The following is a 15,556-nucleotide window of genomic DNA, read 5'->3' on the forward strand; positions in this document are numbered from 1 at the left end:
CTTTTTTTTAGTTAACGTAAAGCTAGCATGTGCGTTTATATTGAAACCACAGACGTTTTGGTGCCTCTGACTTTTTCCTTTACCCAACTTTCAGCCAACAGTATCTATCTGTTATCTATCTATCTGCTTGCGAGAGACACCCACTGGCATCCCTGAACCAAACACATTGTGGAAGGGTTTTGACTTGAGCAAATCACCAATCACACGCGCGCAGGGGGCGGAAACTTCCGCAGCTGACATCATCGTCACTCAATGAAGGAAGGAAGTTCTGGAGGTTGGGCGGCCTGATGAGCCAATGAAGCGGTGTTCTGATAATGTGGGTGTGCCACTGACGTTCACTTATGGGTGTTCGGAAAACAGCTACAACCTCCGGCTCAGGAGTCAGATGTTTTCCAATAAAACAAGGCTGGTGAGGAGCCAAGATGGCGGCCTGCGAAGAGCCAGTTTCCCTGTTAATTGGGACCGAGGGGGCGGGTCTATATAACTGCATCACAGCTGATCTGGAGGTTCCCCCCCCCCTCAAGTTGTTTTTTTGCAGAGAGCAGCTTTGCAGAGAATCACAAGGGGACCTCTCTCTTGTTTTCTTTCTCCTCTGTCTTGTTATTTTAACCTGGCGCTTTAGAAAAAAACTAAATCCAGCCTTTTTTTTTCCGTTTTCAGACCCGTAGCGAATTTAAAGCACAGCGCAGTTCCACAATGCCACTTCTTTTCAGAATAAACTGCTTTTCTCGCAATTTTTCACCCGCACCCCCTCGTCTTTTTTGTCACCCACAGTGAATTTAGCCCAGGTCTGACCCACTTTGAAGTGTGTTCGCCTTCACTGCACCTCATGTGTTAGTGCGAGCCGCCGGCGGAGATGTTTTCGGCAGGAGAGGAGGTTCATTCCCAGTTGTTTACCTCACTGAAGGAGTCCTCCGGAGCTGCAGTCTCCCCAGCACTGGAGCTCAGTCTAACTGCCGTCTACACCGTCCTCTACTCCCTCCTGTTTGTTTTCGTCTACCTGCAGCTCTGGCTCATTTTGCACTACGGACACAAGCGTTTCAGCTATCAGAGCGTGTTTCTGTTTCTGTGCCTGCTGTGGGCAGCGCTGCGGACGACGCTCTTCTCTTTCTACTTTAAAAATGTGGTGCAGGCCAACCAGCTGCAGCCTCTGGCCTACTGGCTGCTCTACTGCTTCCCCGTCTGCCTGCAGTTCTTCACCCTCTGCCTGCTCAACCTCTACTTCACACAGGTAAGGGTGTGTGTGTGAGATGTACAGGGTTTGTATGAGATACCAGATTTCATTAAACTGCTGACACTGCAGTTTTCCCTTCTTTTGGCCCTAAATGCAAGCATAAGCACTTACAGTTGGTCAGGGATGCCTTTATCCACCTGTCTAGTGCAAATGTCAGTCACAGGGGACTGGAAAAACACATCATCAGTGAAGGATCCAGTGCTCTTAAGGTCTTGTGCTGCCAGTTTGAAAAGTTTTAATAACAGACTATATGGATGTTGCCACTATGATGTCACTAAATCCTGTCTTTGAAGGCTTGAGCTGAAGGACATTGGCATGCTAACTTTTTAAACCACATGTTACAAACACAGGGTGTATATGACCGAGACACTGAGAGGAACTGGACAGTCAAACGGTAGGTAGGCCCAACCTAAAGAGAGCCTTCTGTACTCTAAAGGGGAGCAAAATACATAAAATGAGCATTATGTTGAATTTTCTAAACTAGATATTAACACCGCAAACTCATCAAGCTACTATTAGGAGTAGCTTGAAGTTCTTTTCTGAACTGAGCGGTTGCTGTTATATTTTAGGCCTGCATATAGAACAAAATGACTGTTTGCACCAGAAATTAGTGAGGGTGGTCTCTACGCTTGGAAAAACCCAGAAACCATTCAAATGGTCATCAAAACAAGTCTTTATTGATATATTCTGAAGTGTCGAAACTGGTCATTGAGAGTACAGTGGAGGTCGTCAAATGTCGTCTCTATGGGGGGAAAGAGGTATAACTGTGCTGCAGGTTTAATAGGGTGATTGGACAGCCTAGAAAGAGATTGGGTTTGCCTAAAGACAGAGAGACTTACCAGGTGAACCAGAAAGCACAGATCACAAGACACACCTGTAGAAAGTAAGAGCTACATAGAGGGACAGGCACAAGGTTAATGGTATGTCAAAGGTTTTACAGATAATACATCTTCTGTGTGTCATGAATTCAGAGCTGCATGATAGTTTATCAGATTCAGTAGCTCAGTGTTTGCTTTGTATTTCAATAAACAAGTATCACGTGTTTCACATAGACATACTTGTACATTATGAATACTTTTTAGCGGACCATGCATCAAAGGTGTAGGCAGCAATTAATTCACCTTCAGAGATTCATTGAATGCACGATAAAACGTGCTGGACTCTTGATGTTTTATATTGCACTCATCTGCCACTTTATTAGGTGCACCTTACTAGTTCCAGTTTGAATCTTCTTTTGACATTCAGAACTGCCTTAATTCTTTGTGGCGTAGACTCAGCAAAGTGCTGAAAACATTTCTCAGATTGGCATGATTGCATCACAAAGTTGCTGAAGATTTTGTCTGCTGCAAAGTCATGAGATTCTCTTGTTCTACCGCATCTGAATGGTGCTCCATTGCACTGAGATCTGGTGACGAAGACACAAGTTTAAGAGTATTTCAGCTTTGTCACATAGTTGTCCTATTACAAAGCTTAAATCGTTGTTATTCTGGTGGAAGCAGACATCAGAAGATGCGGACGGTGTGGTCATAAAGGAATGGACATGGTCAGCAACAATACCCAAGTTGGTTGTAGCATTTTTAACAATGCTCCATTGGTATTATAGGGACTAAAGAGTGCCAAGAAAATATCCCCACATCATTAAAACCCCATCACCAGCATGAATCGTTGATACAAGGTAGGATTGAGCCACGTTTTCATGTTGTCTACATCAAATTCAGACCCTGTTATCTTAAAGTTGGGGTAAAGACTGGAGTGGCACTCGGTGTTTGTGCTGGAAAGTCCCAGCAGATCAGCAGCTTCTGAAATATTCAGACCAGCCTATATGGAAACCAAGAATCATGCAGTATTTAAAGTCACTTTCTTTCCCATTCTTGGATACATCCTCACGTTTACACTTTAGTACAAGGGTGGAGAACTCCAGACCTCAAGGGCCGGTGTCCTGCAGGTTTTAGATAGCACCCTGGATCAACACACCTGAATCAAACGACTAGTTCATTACCAGGTCTCTGGAGAACTTCAAGACATGTTCAGGAGGTCATTTCGCTATTTAGATCAGCTGTGTTGGATCAAGGACACATCCAAAACCTGCAGGACACCGGCCCTTGAGGCCTGGAGTTGGACACCCCTGCTTTAGTAGGTCGTCTCGATCGTCATGCACGCCTGTATGCAGTGAGTTGTTGCCATGTGACTGGCGGATGAGAGCAGGTATTCTTATTAAAGTGGCTAATTAGTGCGAAGTGGTCATTCTCAGATGTAAGAACATTTCTGATTGCGGAAACCTTACATGCGGAAAATACATGTTCTTGTATATTTGGTTTATTAAGCTTTCCTAATTGTTTTTGTTACTTTTGGAGAAACTAAGGCTTGCAGTTTTAGTTGTTATGCTAATAAGCCTAAACACACTTTATGCTGAGCTGCTAATTGTAATGTCATACTTGGCCAATACTATTACTGCTACTACTAAAAATAGTAATAGTGATATTCCATCAATACTTAATGGATGGATATAAAAGTGTCTTCAATCTTATTATTGAAATATTTGTCATAAAGTGACAGTATCAAAGCTATCAATTTGATATAGCCAGTTTTTCATTACGTGGTGTCTAAAATAGCAGGGGTTCCCTCTAAAAATGTATGCGCAGCTAAATAAATATGGCCAGTGTTATCACCATTGGCCTACATGTTCTGGGCGGACTGGTTTGAAGCAGTTTGGGTTGGTTTTGAAAGCTTTGCAAATAGACTCTGTTCATGTCCTGGGGTGACAGAAGGTGGATTGCATTTGCTTCTAACCTCCATTAGTGTTTCCTGTGCAGAAAGTGGATTGGACTCAAGAAAATGTCCCTGTTTGCTGTCACGGACGCAGTTGTTTAACACCTGCTCATGCCAAATGCATCTACGCATGTTGGGATTGTCACATGACTGGCCAGCCCAGTGAACAAACATTTCCAGCTTGTGGTTTGACGTCTGGTCAGAAGCACCTCCACACTCTCGGCTGGTTCACTAATGTCTCATTTACATACAGGGAGAGTAAAAAGGAAGCCCATCCAACTGGCTAAGTGGAGGTTTGGTAATGAAACCAATGGTGTCCTATGACTGCTGATTAGTCATTGTTGCTTATGTGTAAATGCACACAAACTATGCTCCTTTTTAATATGAATAAAATTAGCTTTACATTTCCTTGTGTTGAAATAACAAAAATGAATCATGTCACATATAGTTTTGTTTTGCTTTGTTGTCACTATAGATTTAAATCTAAATTTAAATATACCCATGTTGGAATATCATGTGACAGGCCAGCCCAGTGAATGAACATTTCCAGGTCTGGCCAGATTTGAGTAATATATCTGAATCACATGTTCTTATAGTGTATACAGCTCAAACTGAAAGCTCTCTCTGCAGTAAACTATTGCAGGCTCAGTAATAGCAGAAAACACTTTTTGCTCACTTCTTCTGTTTGACCACCATTGTTATCTCTACGCCAGCGGTGGCTCAGCTGGCCTGCATGTAAGCAAAGTTACTCACAGCAATGAAGCATCAAAGAACTCAACTGTGCTTTGTAAAGAATTGAATAATTTTACAAACTTTCAGCTTTATTTGTCACTTTGCTTGTTACAAAAAATAAAACAGAGTTAGCTGGTAAGAATTGGAATTTGTGGGTTGCGATTGCTTATTGCTTGTTTTCTGCATTAAACTACCTTGTGACAATTTGCATGAATGGATATCAGAAATATGGCTTTGGTTAATATTAACTCCCAGACAAATATTGTCTTGTGTAAATGGGACAAAAGCCAAAAATGCTGGAAATCAATGGCAGACACTTACTGACACTTACTCAGGGTTAACTGGAAGCGTCTTCACTAACCATGTGACAGTGACTCATAAAGGGTCATTTTGCTGACTATCAAAACCCACAAAACGATATCATTTACTGTAAAAACTGTTAAGAAAACTCCACACTTAAAAACATGAAACAAAATCTTATTGTTATTGAAAAATGACCAAACTGGTAAATGTCTTGTCAAAAATAATGAAATTTATTATTCTTTGAGTCCAGGTATGGACCTCTTAGGGTCGTGACAAATGCCCCAGGGCTACTGTAACATTTGTAATTGAAATATTTAGCATTTTATAGATTTAAAAACTTAAACCTGCTAATATATAAGATTCTTATGAAAATATGCAGCATAATAGGAGGAATTCAGATCATCTCGCCATTAAAATAAGGTCCAAATTAAGAATTCTGATCCAGTGATATGTTTATATCCCAGCATAGTGAATATTTTAACTTTAGGTATTTTAATGTTTTGATGCTAATACTTGTGTATTTCTACTTTTGCAGAGTCATTGCTTTTATTTAAGAGTCTAAATACTACTTCTCCATCTTGCAAGGCAGTTCTTAAACATAAAGCAGTATTTAAAAATGTGTGTTGTGTCGCTTTTCATGTTAGAACTCCTGTACGAGAGCACAGAGCTGCACGCGAGCCTAAAAATTGTACCCAGTATTTTCTATGCCGATAGACTGGCATTCATTTCTCAGCAAATACTCTGACTTAACTTGACTTCGTTTCTGAAAATGCATTAAAAAGAGCTTCATAGTATCATCACAGACCTTTAGATCTGCAGGGCTTTACTATTGAAACACATGACCGATTCTTTCAAACAGTATTGAATGATTTTTTTTTTTTTTTCCACCTCACTGTTTAATGTTCACTTGCCTCTTTAGCTGAGGTCTGATATATTATCATGCAACTGCTGTGTGACATGCATGTGTGGAAATAGTGTCTTTCTGATGAGTTAGCTGTGACTCCTGGCATGTGATGTACTTCCCATTATTATACATTTTTTTTCTGCTTCCTACAAAAAGTGTAATGTAGTGATGAGTTTCCTATGCTGAGAGAAAACACAATAACAAATTGAACTATTCTCATTGTCTACTTATTAATAAAGACAAAGTATTGATAAGTGGACATTTTATATAGATGGGTTTTTTATTTTTTAATTCCATAACCTACATGCAGAAACAGTGCACATAAAGTATACACCCTGGTAGTCATCTGTTGCCTTGATGCTTCATTTCTAGGTTACCAATTACCTCCTCCTGGCCTACATTCTCACACAAAAGGCTCACTGATAATGTGTGTACGTGTCCATGTGTGTGTTTAAACTCAGCGTTGACTTGGTCAGTGTCCTGTGTGTCCAGTGCAAATGTAACATATAGTAATGTCAGAAATGGATGATGATTTCATTTAACGTTGCTCAAAGGCAAATGTTGGCGTTTCCCTGTTTGTACCTCATAATCGCTGAATAAAGACTGTTTTGCTAAATATCTATGAAAAGGGACTCATTCCAAGGAGCGAGTGAACTTGATCAGTGGATGTCTGTGTTCCAGCTTTTGTACCTTTAAGCTGGACTTGGGCACAGGTTAATGTTTTTTAGGCAGCTACTGATAAGATGTTGGCAACAAGGTGGCTGAGAGTCAATAGCTTGTGTAGTGCAGGTCTCAGCAGTTTATTAGCTCGTTTTTGTGCTGTGTGCAGCAGTTAGCATAGTATAGCATAGCATTGCATAGCAGCTAACATCATTTTATTTCATTTTTAGCTGTTTTACTGTTTAAAGAATATTCCAAATTTTTATGATGTTACAAAAATATGATTGTCACAGGTGAAGTATTTTAACAGGTTCCTATGTTTAAAAATTATCTAAAATTAGCTTATAAAATTAGCCAGAGCTGTAAAAGTCAAAGACATGTAGGGGTGGGGGGCTCTTTAACTTTCTGTTGTTGTAGAGAGTAATCGACTCAAGTTAAGCTGGGGCTGGGTCATACTGTCATGCAGTACCAATTTGAACCATAAGAGTTAAACAGGCTAATAATTGGGAGCACATTATGTGCACTGGTGGCACATAAATGTAGGTAGAGAACAAAGAAATATCAAAAGTTAGAAGAAAAACGGCACACATCACCCTTAGTGGTGAAAATGTTATTAACCCGTGCACACTGTAACTGAAAAAAATACCTTTAAAGACCAACCTGAAGAACTTGTCTATGTTTTGTGTTGCTACTCTCTAAATTATATGATCAGTGTGTTCTGTTGTGTCAATGGGGGGGAAAAAAAAAAAAAAAAAAAGATGGCTATAGACATATTTTTCATTTACTCATCTGCATACAGCAGAGCAGTTAGTAGTTGTTATTAGCATTTAGTTTCTGGCTAACATCTAGTTTGCCTTTACAATGTGAATGTTGCAATTTGATAATATTTAAAGCAACATGACAGTCTTGCCAACCAGTAGAGGTTTTGCAAGTGCAGCTGTACTGGCTCTGCTTGTGTCAGAGAACAGTTTTATTGCTCCATAGGGACAGTCTGTGATAATCAGTGAGTCATAAAATGCCCAAACATACAGAAATGTAATTTCTAAAATCAACAATATATAAAAGAAAAGCACACAATGTGATCCTGTCTAACCTTCAGCTAGAAAGTCCAAATTATGTCTTACTAGAAAAGCTAACAGTGCATGGATTAAAAGACTTGCCATATGTCCATATATCTGTTAGTGGTTTCTGTGGAAGTAACATCTTTGCCCCTATGATGTTTTTCTTTATCTTTGGCTCAGCCAAAAGGTGTCACTATAACTGCTCTAAACTCGGTTTTAGACAGATTACCTTTTTCTTGGCTCTATATAATATAATTGACAGTGGGTATCCCTAATATGGCTGGGTCAGGCATAGATGTCTAGCTGTGAACACTGAAGCCCCACCTACCTGTTGTTTAAATCATTTATTTGCGATCATTGGGGCAGCCAATGAGAAGAAAGTCAGCTTGAGGGGCTAAACTGAGACATGGGCTGAACTGAGGGGGCTACAGCATGCAAAGCTATTATACTAAATGCCAATGATAACAGTATGGACTGGAAGTACACTGTTAATGTACAGTATCTGCCCTATAATTGTAATAAAAGTGATATCATTGTCTCTTTCTCAGGTGATGTTTAAAGCTAAAGCCAAGTATTCACCAGAGCTCACAAAGTACAAGTAAGTCTCTTTTTAATCTGTAATATTTGTGTTTTTAAGTAAACTGCATTTAGTTATGCAGTATTCCCTTTAACCTTGATTATTTAAGACAGAATTCAGAATAAGTCATAAGATCCTTCTTCTGCTTATGGCTAGAGTCTCTCTTTTGTCTTTCTTATTCTTTATACAAACACACACACACGTGCGCGCGCGCAGATGGATTGCAGCTTCAACACTATGAATATTAATAAGTTGTGTGTGAATAACGTCACATTTTTGGCCATCCTTTTACTGCCTGTCTGTATTTGTCTGTTTCCCTCTCCAGGGTTCCCCTACGTTTGTTCTTCCTGTGTCTCAGTATATTTTTCCTGGTGGTGAATTTGACTTGTGCACTGTTAGTGCAAGGAGCTCTTGAACACTCTGAATCCCCGAGGTACACAAAAACCTTTAATCAAAACAAAACAGTCAATTGAATGTTTTCTACTTACTTGAAAATAACGGAGAAAACATTCATTCATAGCACAGTTTTAATTCTGAATTTTATCCCAGTATTTAAAGACATTAGCATAACCTCTGTGTTTCCAGTGATGGGAGTGTCAGACATGCAGTCTTGGCCCGGGTCCTGATCAACGACAGTCTGTTTGTGCTGTGTGCCATATCTCTGGCTGTGTGCATCTTCAAGATCGCCAAGATGTCATCTGCCAACGTTTATCTCGAGTCAAAGGTAGAAGGGGAAAAAAAGAAAAGAAAAAAGCATGAATTGTTCAGCTGCTTTTTCTTTAGATACACTGATATTACTTTCTTCTAATCAATAAATACAGTTAATACTCAACAATGTGAGATATTAGGAATTAATAATTTTGATGCTGATCATTCAGTGTCTTCAGATCATCCACTTTCCAACAGCACTGTTTGGGAAGTGAAGAAAACTGTAGCCTGCATATTTTCGTCCCATCTGCAGGAGTCTGCCATTGTTTTTATGATATAAACTGTCTTTATAACGTAAAAAAACAATTTATCAGGGGAAAAAAAATATGATCAGCTATTCTGCAAACAGCCACATGGGGGCGATTGAGATATTTTATCCTCCTTTCCCAAAAGTCCCAAAATTTGAAATTATTTTACACTACCAAAGTATAAAAACTATAAAGTAACCTTTACACAGGGAATAGTGAATGAATGAACAAGGTGCTTCTCTGGACACAACCTTAGAAATCCAATGAGAAAATATCATATCTCTCCTATAGTTCAATCTTTGGCTGTAGTCAGACATTTCTGTCACGCTAAAGCATCTGTTGTACTGGTGGATCACATCGGTGGCCCACATCTGACAATACATTACAGGAAAGCTGGCCGGCTGATGCGTGAGCTTGTAATAAGTGCAGAAATTCTTCCTTTAGGGTACATCCGTGTGCCAAGCGACAGCCATCGGTGCCATGGTGATTCTCCTCTTCATGTCCAGAGCCTGTTATAATCTGGTGGTGGTGGCCCTGACCCCACAGGACCGATTCAGTCCCTTTAATTATGGCTGGTACAGTGTTTCTGATCAGGTACTGTATCATGTGTGTTAAGTTATAGATATATCGTGTGTGTGTGTGTGTGTGTGTGTGGACAGTCCATCTAAGGAGATTTGGTAAGATGATACTTAATGGGGTAAAGGGCTTTGTTTGCTATAAATAACTATGTGTCTGTGTGAACTGACCTACATCTGAGTTCAGGCTTTGAGATGGACAGAGCTTTTTAAATCATTCCATTGTATATTTTGTGGGCAGGTACTGCACACGACAAACAGTAACAGATCTCTAACAGGAGTGTAATCTGATATTATTTCCTTAATCTGGCAGTCTAATATTCTTCTATCCCTTTGTGTAGCGTCTGAGCACTTTCAGTTTACATCACGAGAAGATATACGCATACACATAACAGACAACAATTGTGTGAATATTATTATTATTATTATTATTATTATTATTATTATTATTATTAATGATAATATGTATTATTTGGTATTTCTGTCTATGAAGATTATTTGCCACTAAATTACTAGCCAAACTATTCGATAAGTGTGTACTAAGTATAGCCCACCTGATATAAACCAATCCAGTACTTGTTTCAGCTTGTTTTCTCCTTAGTTTTAAACATGTGCATTGCTGTCAATGATGATCAAGGTTGCCCTCTGGTGGATACAGCATGGAACATCAACAGTCAAAACATGGTTGAAGGGTTTTGGTTTGGATTGGGGGGTTTTGTGGTGGTGGTTCACCTCCTTTTTGTTTTTGTTTTTTTTAATATTATAAATGCTGATAATGATAGATTAGCATGCACCTAATCTTGGCCGACAATATCATTCCATATTGGGTGCTAGAGGCTTTGCATGATTCATGAGTGATATTTGTCTGTCAGAAATATGCTGTTTTAACCTCTCTTTAAGTTCCATGAGACCCCACCCATCTGTTCTAATATTACGTAAACAAGGAAATTTTTTTTTAAACGTATGTTTATGAGATAATTAATAAAATTAAAACCTACTATTTTAGCTTGAGCTAGGAATTGATTAGCTTAGCTTAGCATACAAACTGAAAGGAATAGAAACTTGAGGTTTGGTAATTTAGTAAATATTTTTAACTGTTTCTTTTGGAGTTTTTTTTTTTGTCTACAAAAAAGGTACATGTGTAAATTTGTAGGTAGTTGGAAGCCATATTTTTAAATATATAAAGGCTAGCAGTTTCTCCGTGCTCCCAGTATTTAGGCTAAGCTGCGATAATTGCTACATGGCGCTAGCTACAAACTGGAACTTTGATATCAGAGTGGTATCCATCGCTTCTCAGCCTTCTTTATTATTTCAATATTTTAAGTTTTTTTTTTTTTTTAATTATTATTATTATTTTTAATTTTTTTTTTCAGTTATTTGCTGCCTTCAATATGTTATAGGTCAAAGAAAATATCTGTAATACAGCGTGTTCTTGTTAAAGGCTGACGTACAGGAGATCAGCGGTGAAGCCTACATTGTGTTTGGGATCATTCTGTTCTTCTGGGAGTTGCTGCCTACCAGCTTAGTGGTGGTTTTCTTTAGAGTCCAGAGACCCAACCAAAACCTGGTAAACTAAGAAGTTAAAAATACTGTCTCATGTAAACTTTTTCAAAAGTTGTAAATTTGAGACAAAACTTAAATATGTCTGCATCTCTCAGGCTCCAGGAGGCATGATCAACAGCCATAGTTTCAGCTCCAGGGCTTATTTCTTTGACAATCCCCGGCGGTACGACAGCGATGACGACCTGTCCAGAAGCATCAATAACAGGACTGATCGGGCCAGGTGGGTATGAACATTTGAAGTTAAAAGTCACCATTTTTAAATCATGTTAAGCTCGTCGTTTAAAAAAATGTGTTCTCTCCCATCCTCAGTCTCCTGTCCACCACACCTCAACCAGGAGCATCTAGTTGGTATGGCTCCATCCAATGTAATGCACCTTTAGCAGCAGGGGTGTCATCTGCCCAGCAGCCACCATCTTCCACTGCGCCGCTCCTTTTTGCCTATGGAAACATCCAGAGTCACCATCACCACCATCACAACTACTACTCCACCCCCCAGAACAACTACCACCATCACCATCACAGTAACTATTATTCTACGCCACAGAATTATCACTGCGGATCACAGACATATTTCACCACCCCACAGAATTAAGCTGGAGTGGTCATAAAGATAAAAAAAAGAAAAAGGGGGGGGAAGAAAGAAGAGGGACTAATTACTTAAAATGTTTTGTTTTTTCCTTGTCTGCATTCTGCTTAACAAACAGTGTCATAGCTTGTACTTGTACAATTTTTTTTTCTCTGGACCAAATTGTGCATCATAATTGGTTTGCCAAATAATTTTGGAGAAATGTGGGGGTATAAGGTTGGCACACCATGACTACTTGCTTTTTGAAAGCCATCTTTAAACAGAAACCATGGAACAATTTGCAGCACTAGTGGCTAATATGCCTACAAATGAAGATGCTTTTTTGCTGTTTAATATTTTGGTCAATAACTTCTTGAGATTGGAACCAATCATCGACTGGGAAAAATCATCACCCTTTCCTGGTCAATTCCACTCAGACACTATTTATTTTGACATATATACGATAATCAAGCAGGTATGTAAGCTAAAGTGGCTAATCATGAATCTGCAACAGTATGACAGTGACGAGTTTGGGACGTCTTGTCAAATTGTTTGGATCATGTGACGGTTTTTGCAATAGAATTGTAAAAATGCAATTATTTTAATTGGCAGTAGGCTAAGTTGGGAAAGGGCACAGCACTGCAGGTGGGCTTTTTCAAAAGAAGAACCAATTCAGTATGCAGTTATCGCACATTAACACCTCTTTGCACTTTTCTGAAAGTGAAATATTTCTTAAGCGTTATTAAATAAATGGCTACGCAAACACAAGAGTCATCAGCTGTAGCCATAGCTAAAACCTTTTGACAAGCTAGCTGCAGGAGAGAATGGTGTGGCTAGCAGCTAACAAGGAAAAAATATTTTGTGTGCCTGCCACTGTGTACTGATGTAGTTACATTTAAAAAAAAAAAAAAAGATGAAGCTAATAAAAAGTTTAATTATCATTCCTTGTTTTATTTGCCACGCAGATGGTTCACCTGAATGCAAAAACAGCCTAATCAAATTAAACTGGCCAGTGCTATTTGGCTAATGGACTATGAACAGAAACCAGAAATCTTGTAAGCCTACACATTCCTACATATGCATACTTTTTTTTTTTTTTTTTTTTTTTTTTTTTGGACAGAGATTTGTTCCCACAATTGAGATCTGGGAATGGTTTTTCACAATCCTCTTATGCTATAGAGAATGTTCTTGGGAAAGTTCAAACCTTTGTCATAATACCATTATAAGCTAGGCCATTAAAATCTAACCCTTTAAACATAGGAGTATCTCTTCACTATGAAAACTAAATTATGTACTTTTGCAAAAGACATTTCAAGATGTTTATCACTCTTAAGATCTAGTTTTGACAGGAATTAGCGTTTGCTAATTTGCCAGTGACTGTTGATTCAGCGAGTGCTAGGTTATACAGAGTGCTGACACTTTTGTTAATCTGTTTAGCAAGAAAATTAGCAGAGACCAAGAAAATGCAAGAAGCTAATGATTCCTTAGCTTCATGTGTTTTCATAACCAATTCCTTGACCAAACAGATCGGTAGGAATCTGTTTTTAAAGGCAAATTTATTACTTTTGTTAAAATGTTTCCGTTAAATTGTACCACACAAACAGAAAGGTGTACAAAAACTATCAAAAACCTTGCTACTTTAAGCTGCTGAACCACTTCTTTACTGGCACGTAATGTTGGTTGGGTCAAATAAGTTTACAGTTTTCAAAACTTGCAAAATACTGTTACATTTAAAGGTACTTTTTGTCATTACCCTCTGAAAAGTTAAATCAGCACTTTCACCACCAGGAGGCAGCATTTTAACAACAGGTGTACTGAATTAGGTTCACATTTCTGTTTAGCCACACCCTTGTGTCCTCAAGAGGCATCTAGATTGCCATTAAAACGAATGCATACTTAATGACTTGCCTGATTGACTCAGAGCGCCCTCTTGTGTTTGACATTGGTATTACAAAAATATGGGCTAGTTCAACTTGGCTGATATTACTTCAACACAAGTCACATATGTTGTGGACATGAAGTCATAGATTGATTCTTCAACTTGTAATAGGCACCCTTTTTTTTTTTTTTTTTTTTTTTTTTTAAAGAGTTATGTCCAGGAAAAAAACCCCAAAACAGTCAGATTTATATGTAGCAGCTGTATGGGTATCAATCTCAACAGAATCAGCCCGGTTGAGGAAGACTGTTTAACAGATTATTGCCCGAGCCAGACTTCAACAAAATCTGCTTGGCTTCTAGAGAATGCCGATGTTGATGAAACTGCTGATTTTGGATACAAATTTTAACAGCTACATCCAGGCAACCTTGGACAAAATCATACAATGAAAATTTGTGAAAATGTAAGACTGGAGCAAAAATTCTATCACATATTCTTATGTGAGAAGAAGAATTAAAATATATCATAGCTTCATCTCAATCACAATCTCACATCATACATAGGAGATTATATCATCAATATGTGGCCTACATCCAGTATTGGACTATAACTTGGCCCTTACTATTCGTTTGGAAGGGAAAGGTTCGGTGAAACGTGACCAAAAACTTTTATGGTACCTAATTCTTTGCGAGTTGTGAGGCGACGATTTGCACTTAGAAAAGAAGTTCACCTTCAATTTAAAAAAAAAAAACAAAACAAAAAAAACCCTTTTCAGGGCCTGAATGTAGGTTTTTCTTCTCAAACCTTGTATTTTCTTCAGTAATCATCGTTATTCTGTATTTTACCATTTATCCTTTTGGAAAGGAAAACATCAATGTGCCATCACGTCATCATATCTAATAGTTTCATTCCTTAAGGAAAATATTTTTGCACAAAAGAAAAGGTTGAATGATGTTGTTAATTGTGTCTGGCTATGTAATTTCTAATTGGTGTGTGAAGTAATTTGAGTCTGTGTGTTATGCTTTTCTACATTACTGTTTATTCTACATTAATTTTTACTGTCTAACAGATTATGCAGTTAATTTTTTTGCCCCATTGTTCTTCATAATGTTTCAAATGTTCCAAATCTCATAACAGACTGCAGCCTGTAAGCTTCACTTTTAATGGAACCTTTTTGCTTTATGACCTGGCTCACAAATCAGAATCCCTCAATCTCTTCTGACTGAAAGAAAAAATGTTTCCACATGGTTTTGGAACACTTCAACAGACTTGTAAATGACCATGCAAACTTCATACCACCAAAAGGGGGGGTGGAAGCAAGAAAGTGTCTGTTTGGTTCACTTTTGTGGAACAAATTAGCAATAAAATCGTTTCAATTGCATTTCATGCTTTCATCACTTCTTCAGCAGGTTATACTGGATATTCTGAAACACAGTGAAAGAAATGAAGTTCTCATTTTTCTTTTTGACCCAGCTGCAGTGGAGAATGCATGTTTCTGAAACGGTGCACAACAACTCAGTTTCCTATTTTCGTTTGAAGCTAGTAATACTTGTGTAAAAATGGTGTTTGCTCTTCCTGCTACAAAAAAGCAGTGATAACTGTTTCATGTTATGAATTGTTTCATCTGTGGCCATAATGAATGTAACCTACTGTGCAAGAGATCACTAATGATGTATGCAAGAAAAACACTACCATGTTTGAATAAAGGCCTACTGCACTGTTTTTAAGATGGAAATCGTTCATGTATAGAAGGTCCTCATTATGTTTGCTAACATGGATCT

General features: G+C 38.4%; 1 protein-coding gene across 1 annotated transcript; it reads left to right on the forward strand.

Annotated features, from left to right (window-relative positions):
- The first annotated feature begins 507 nt into the window (after positions 1 to 507).
- Positions 508 to 12,840, forward strand: gpr137c (G protein-coupled receptor 137c). Its single transcript, XM_026158264.2, has 8 exons — positions 508 to 1,231; positions 8,212 to 8,261; positions 8,566 to 8,673; positions 8,826 to 8,964; positions 9,641 to 9,790; positions 11,213 to 11,338; positions 11,430 to 11,554; positions 11,644 to 12,840. Exons 1-8 carry the CDS (start codon positions 857 to 859, stop codon positions 11,924 to 11,926), a joined length of 1,356 nt encoding a protein of 451 aa, XP_026014049.1. The 5' UTR covers positions 508 to 856; the 3' UTR covers positions 11,927 to 12,840.
- Positions 12,841 to 15,556: the final 2,716 nt, after the last annotated feature.

The sequence above is a fragment of the Astatotilapia calliptera genome, chromosome 23, assembly GCF_964374335.1.
Source record: "Astatotilapia calliptera chromosome 23, fAstCal68.1, whole genome shotgun sequence".
NCBI lineage: Eukaryota > Metazoa > Chordata > Actinopteri > Cichliformes > Cichlidae > Astatotilapia > Astatotilapia calliptera.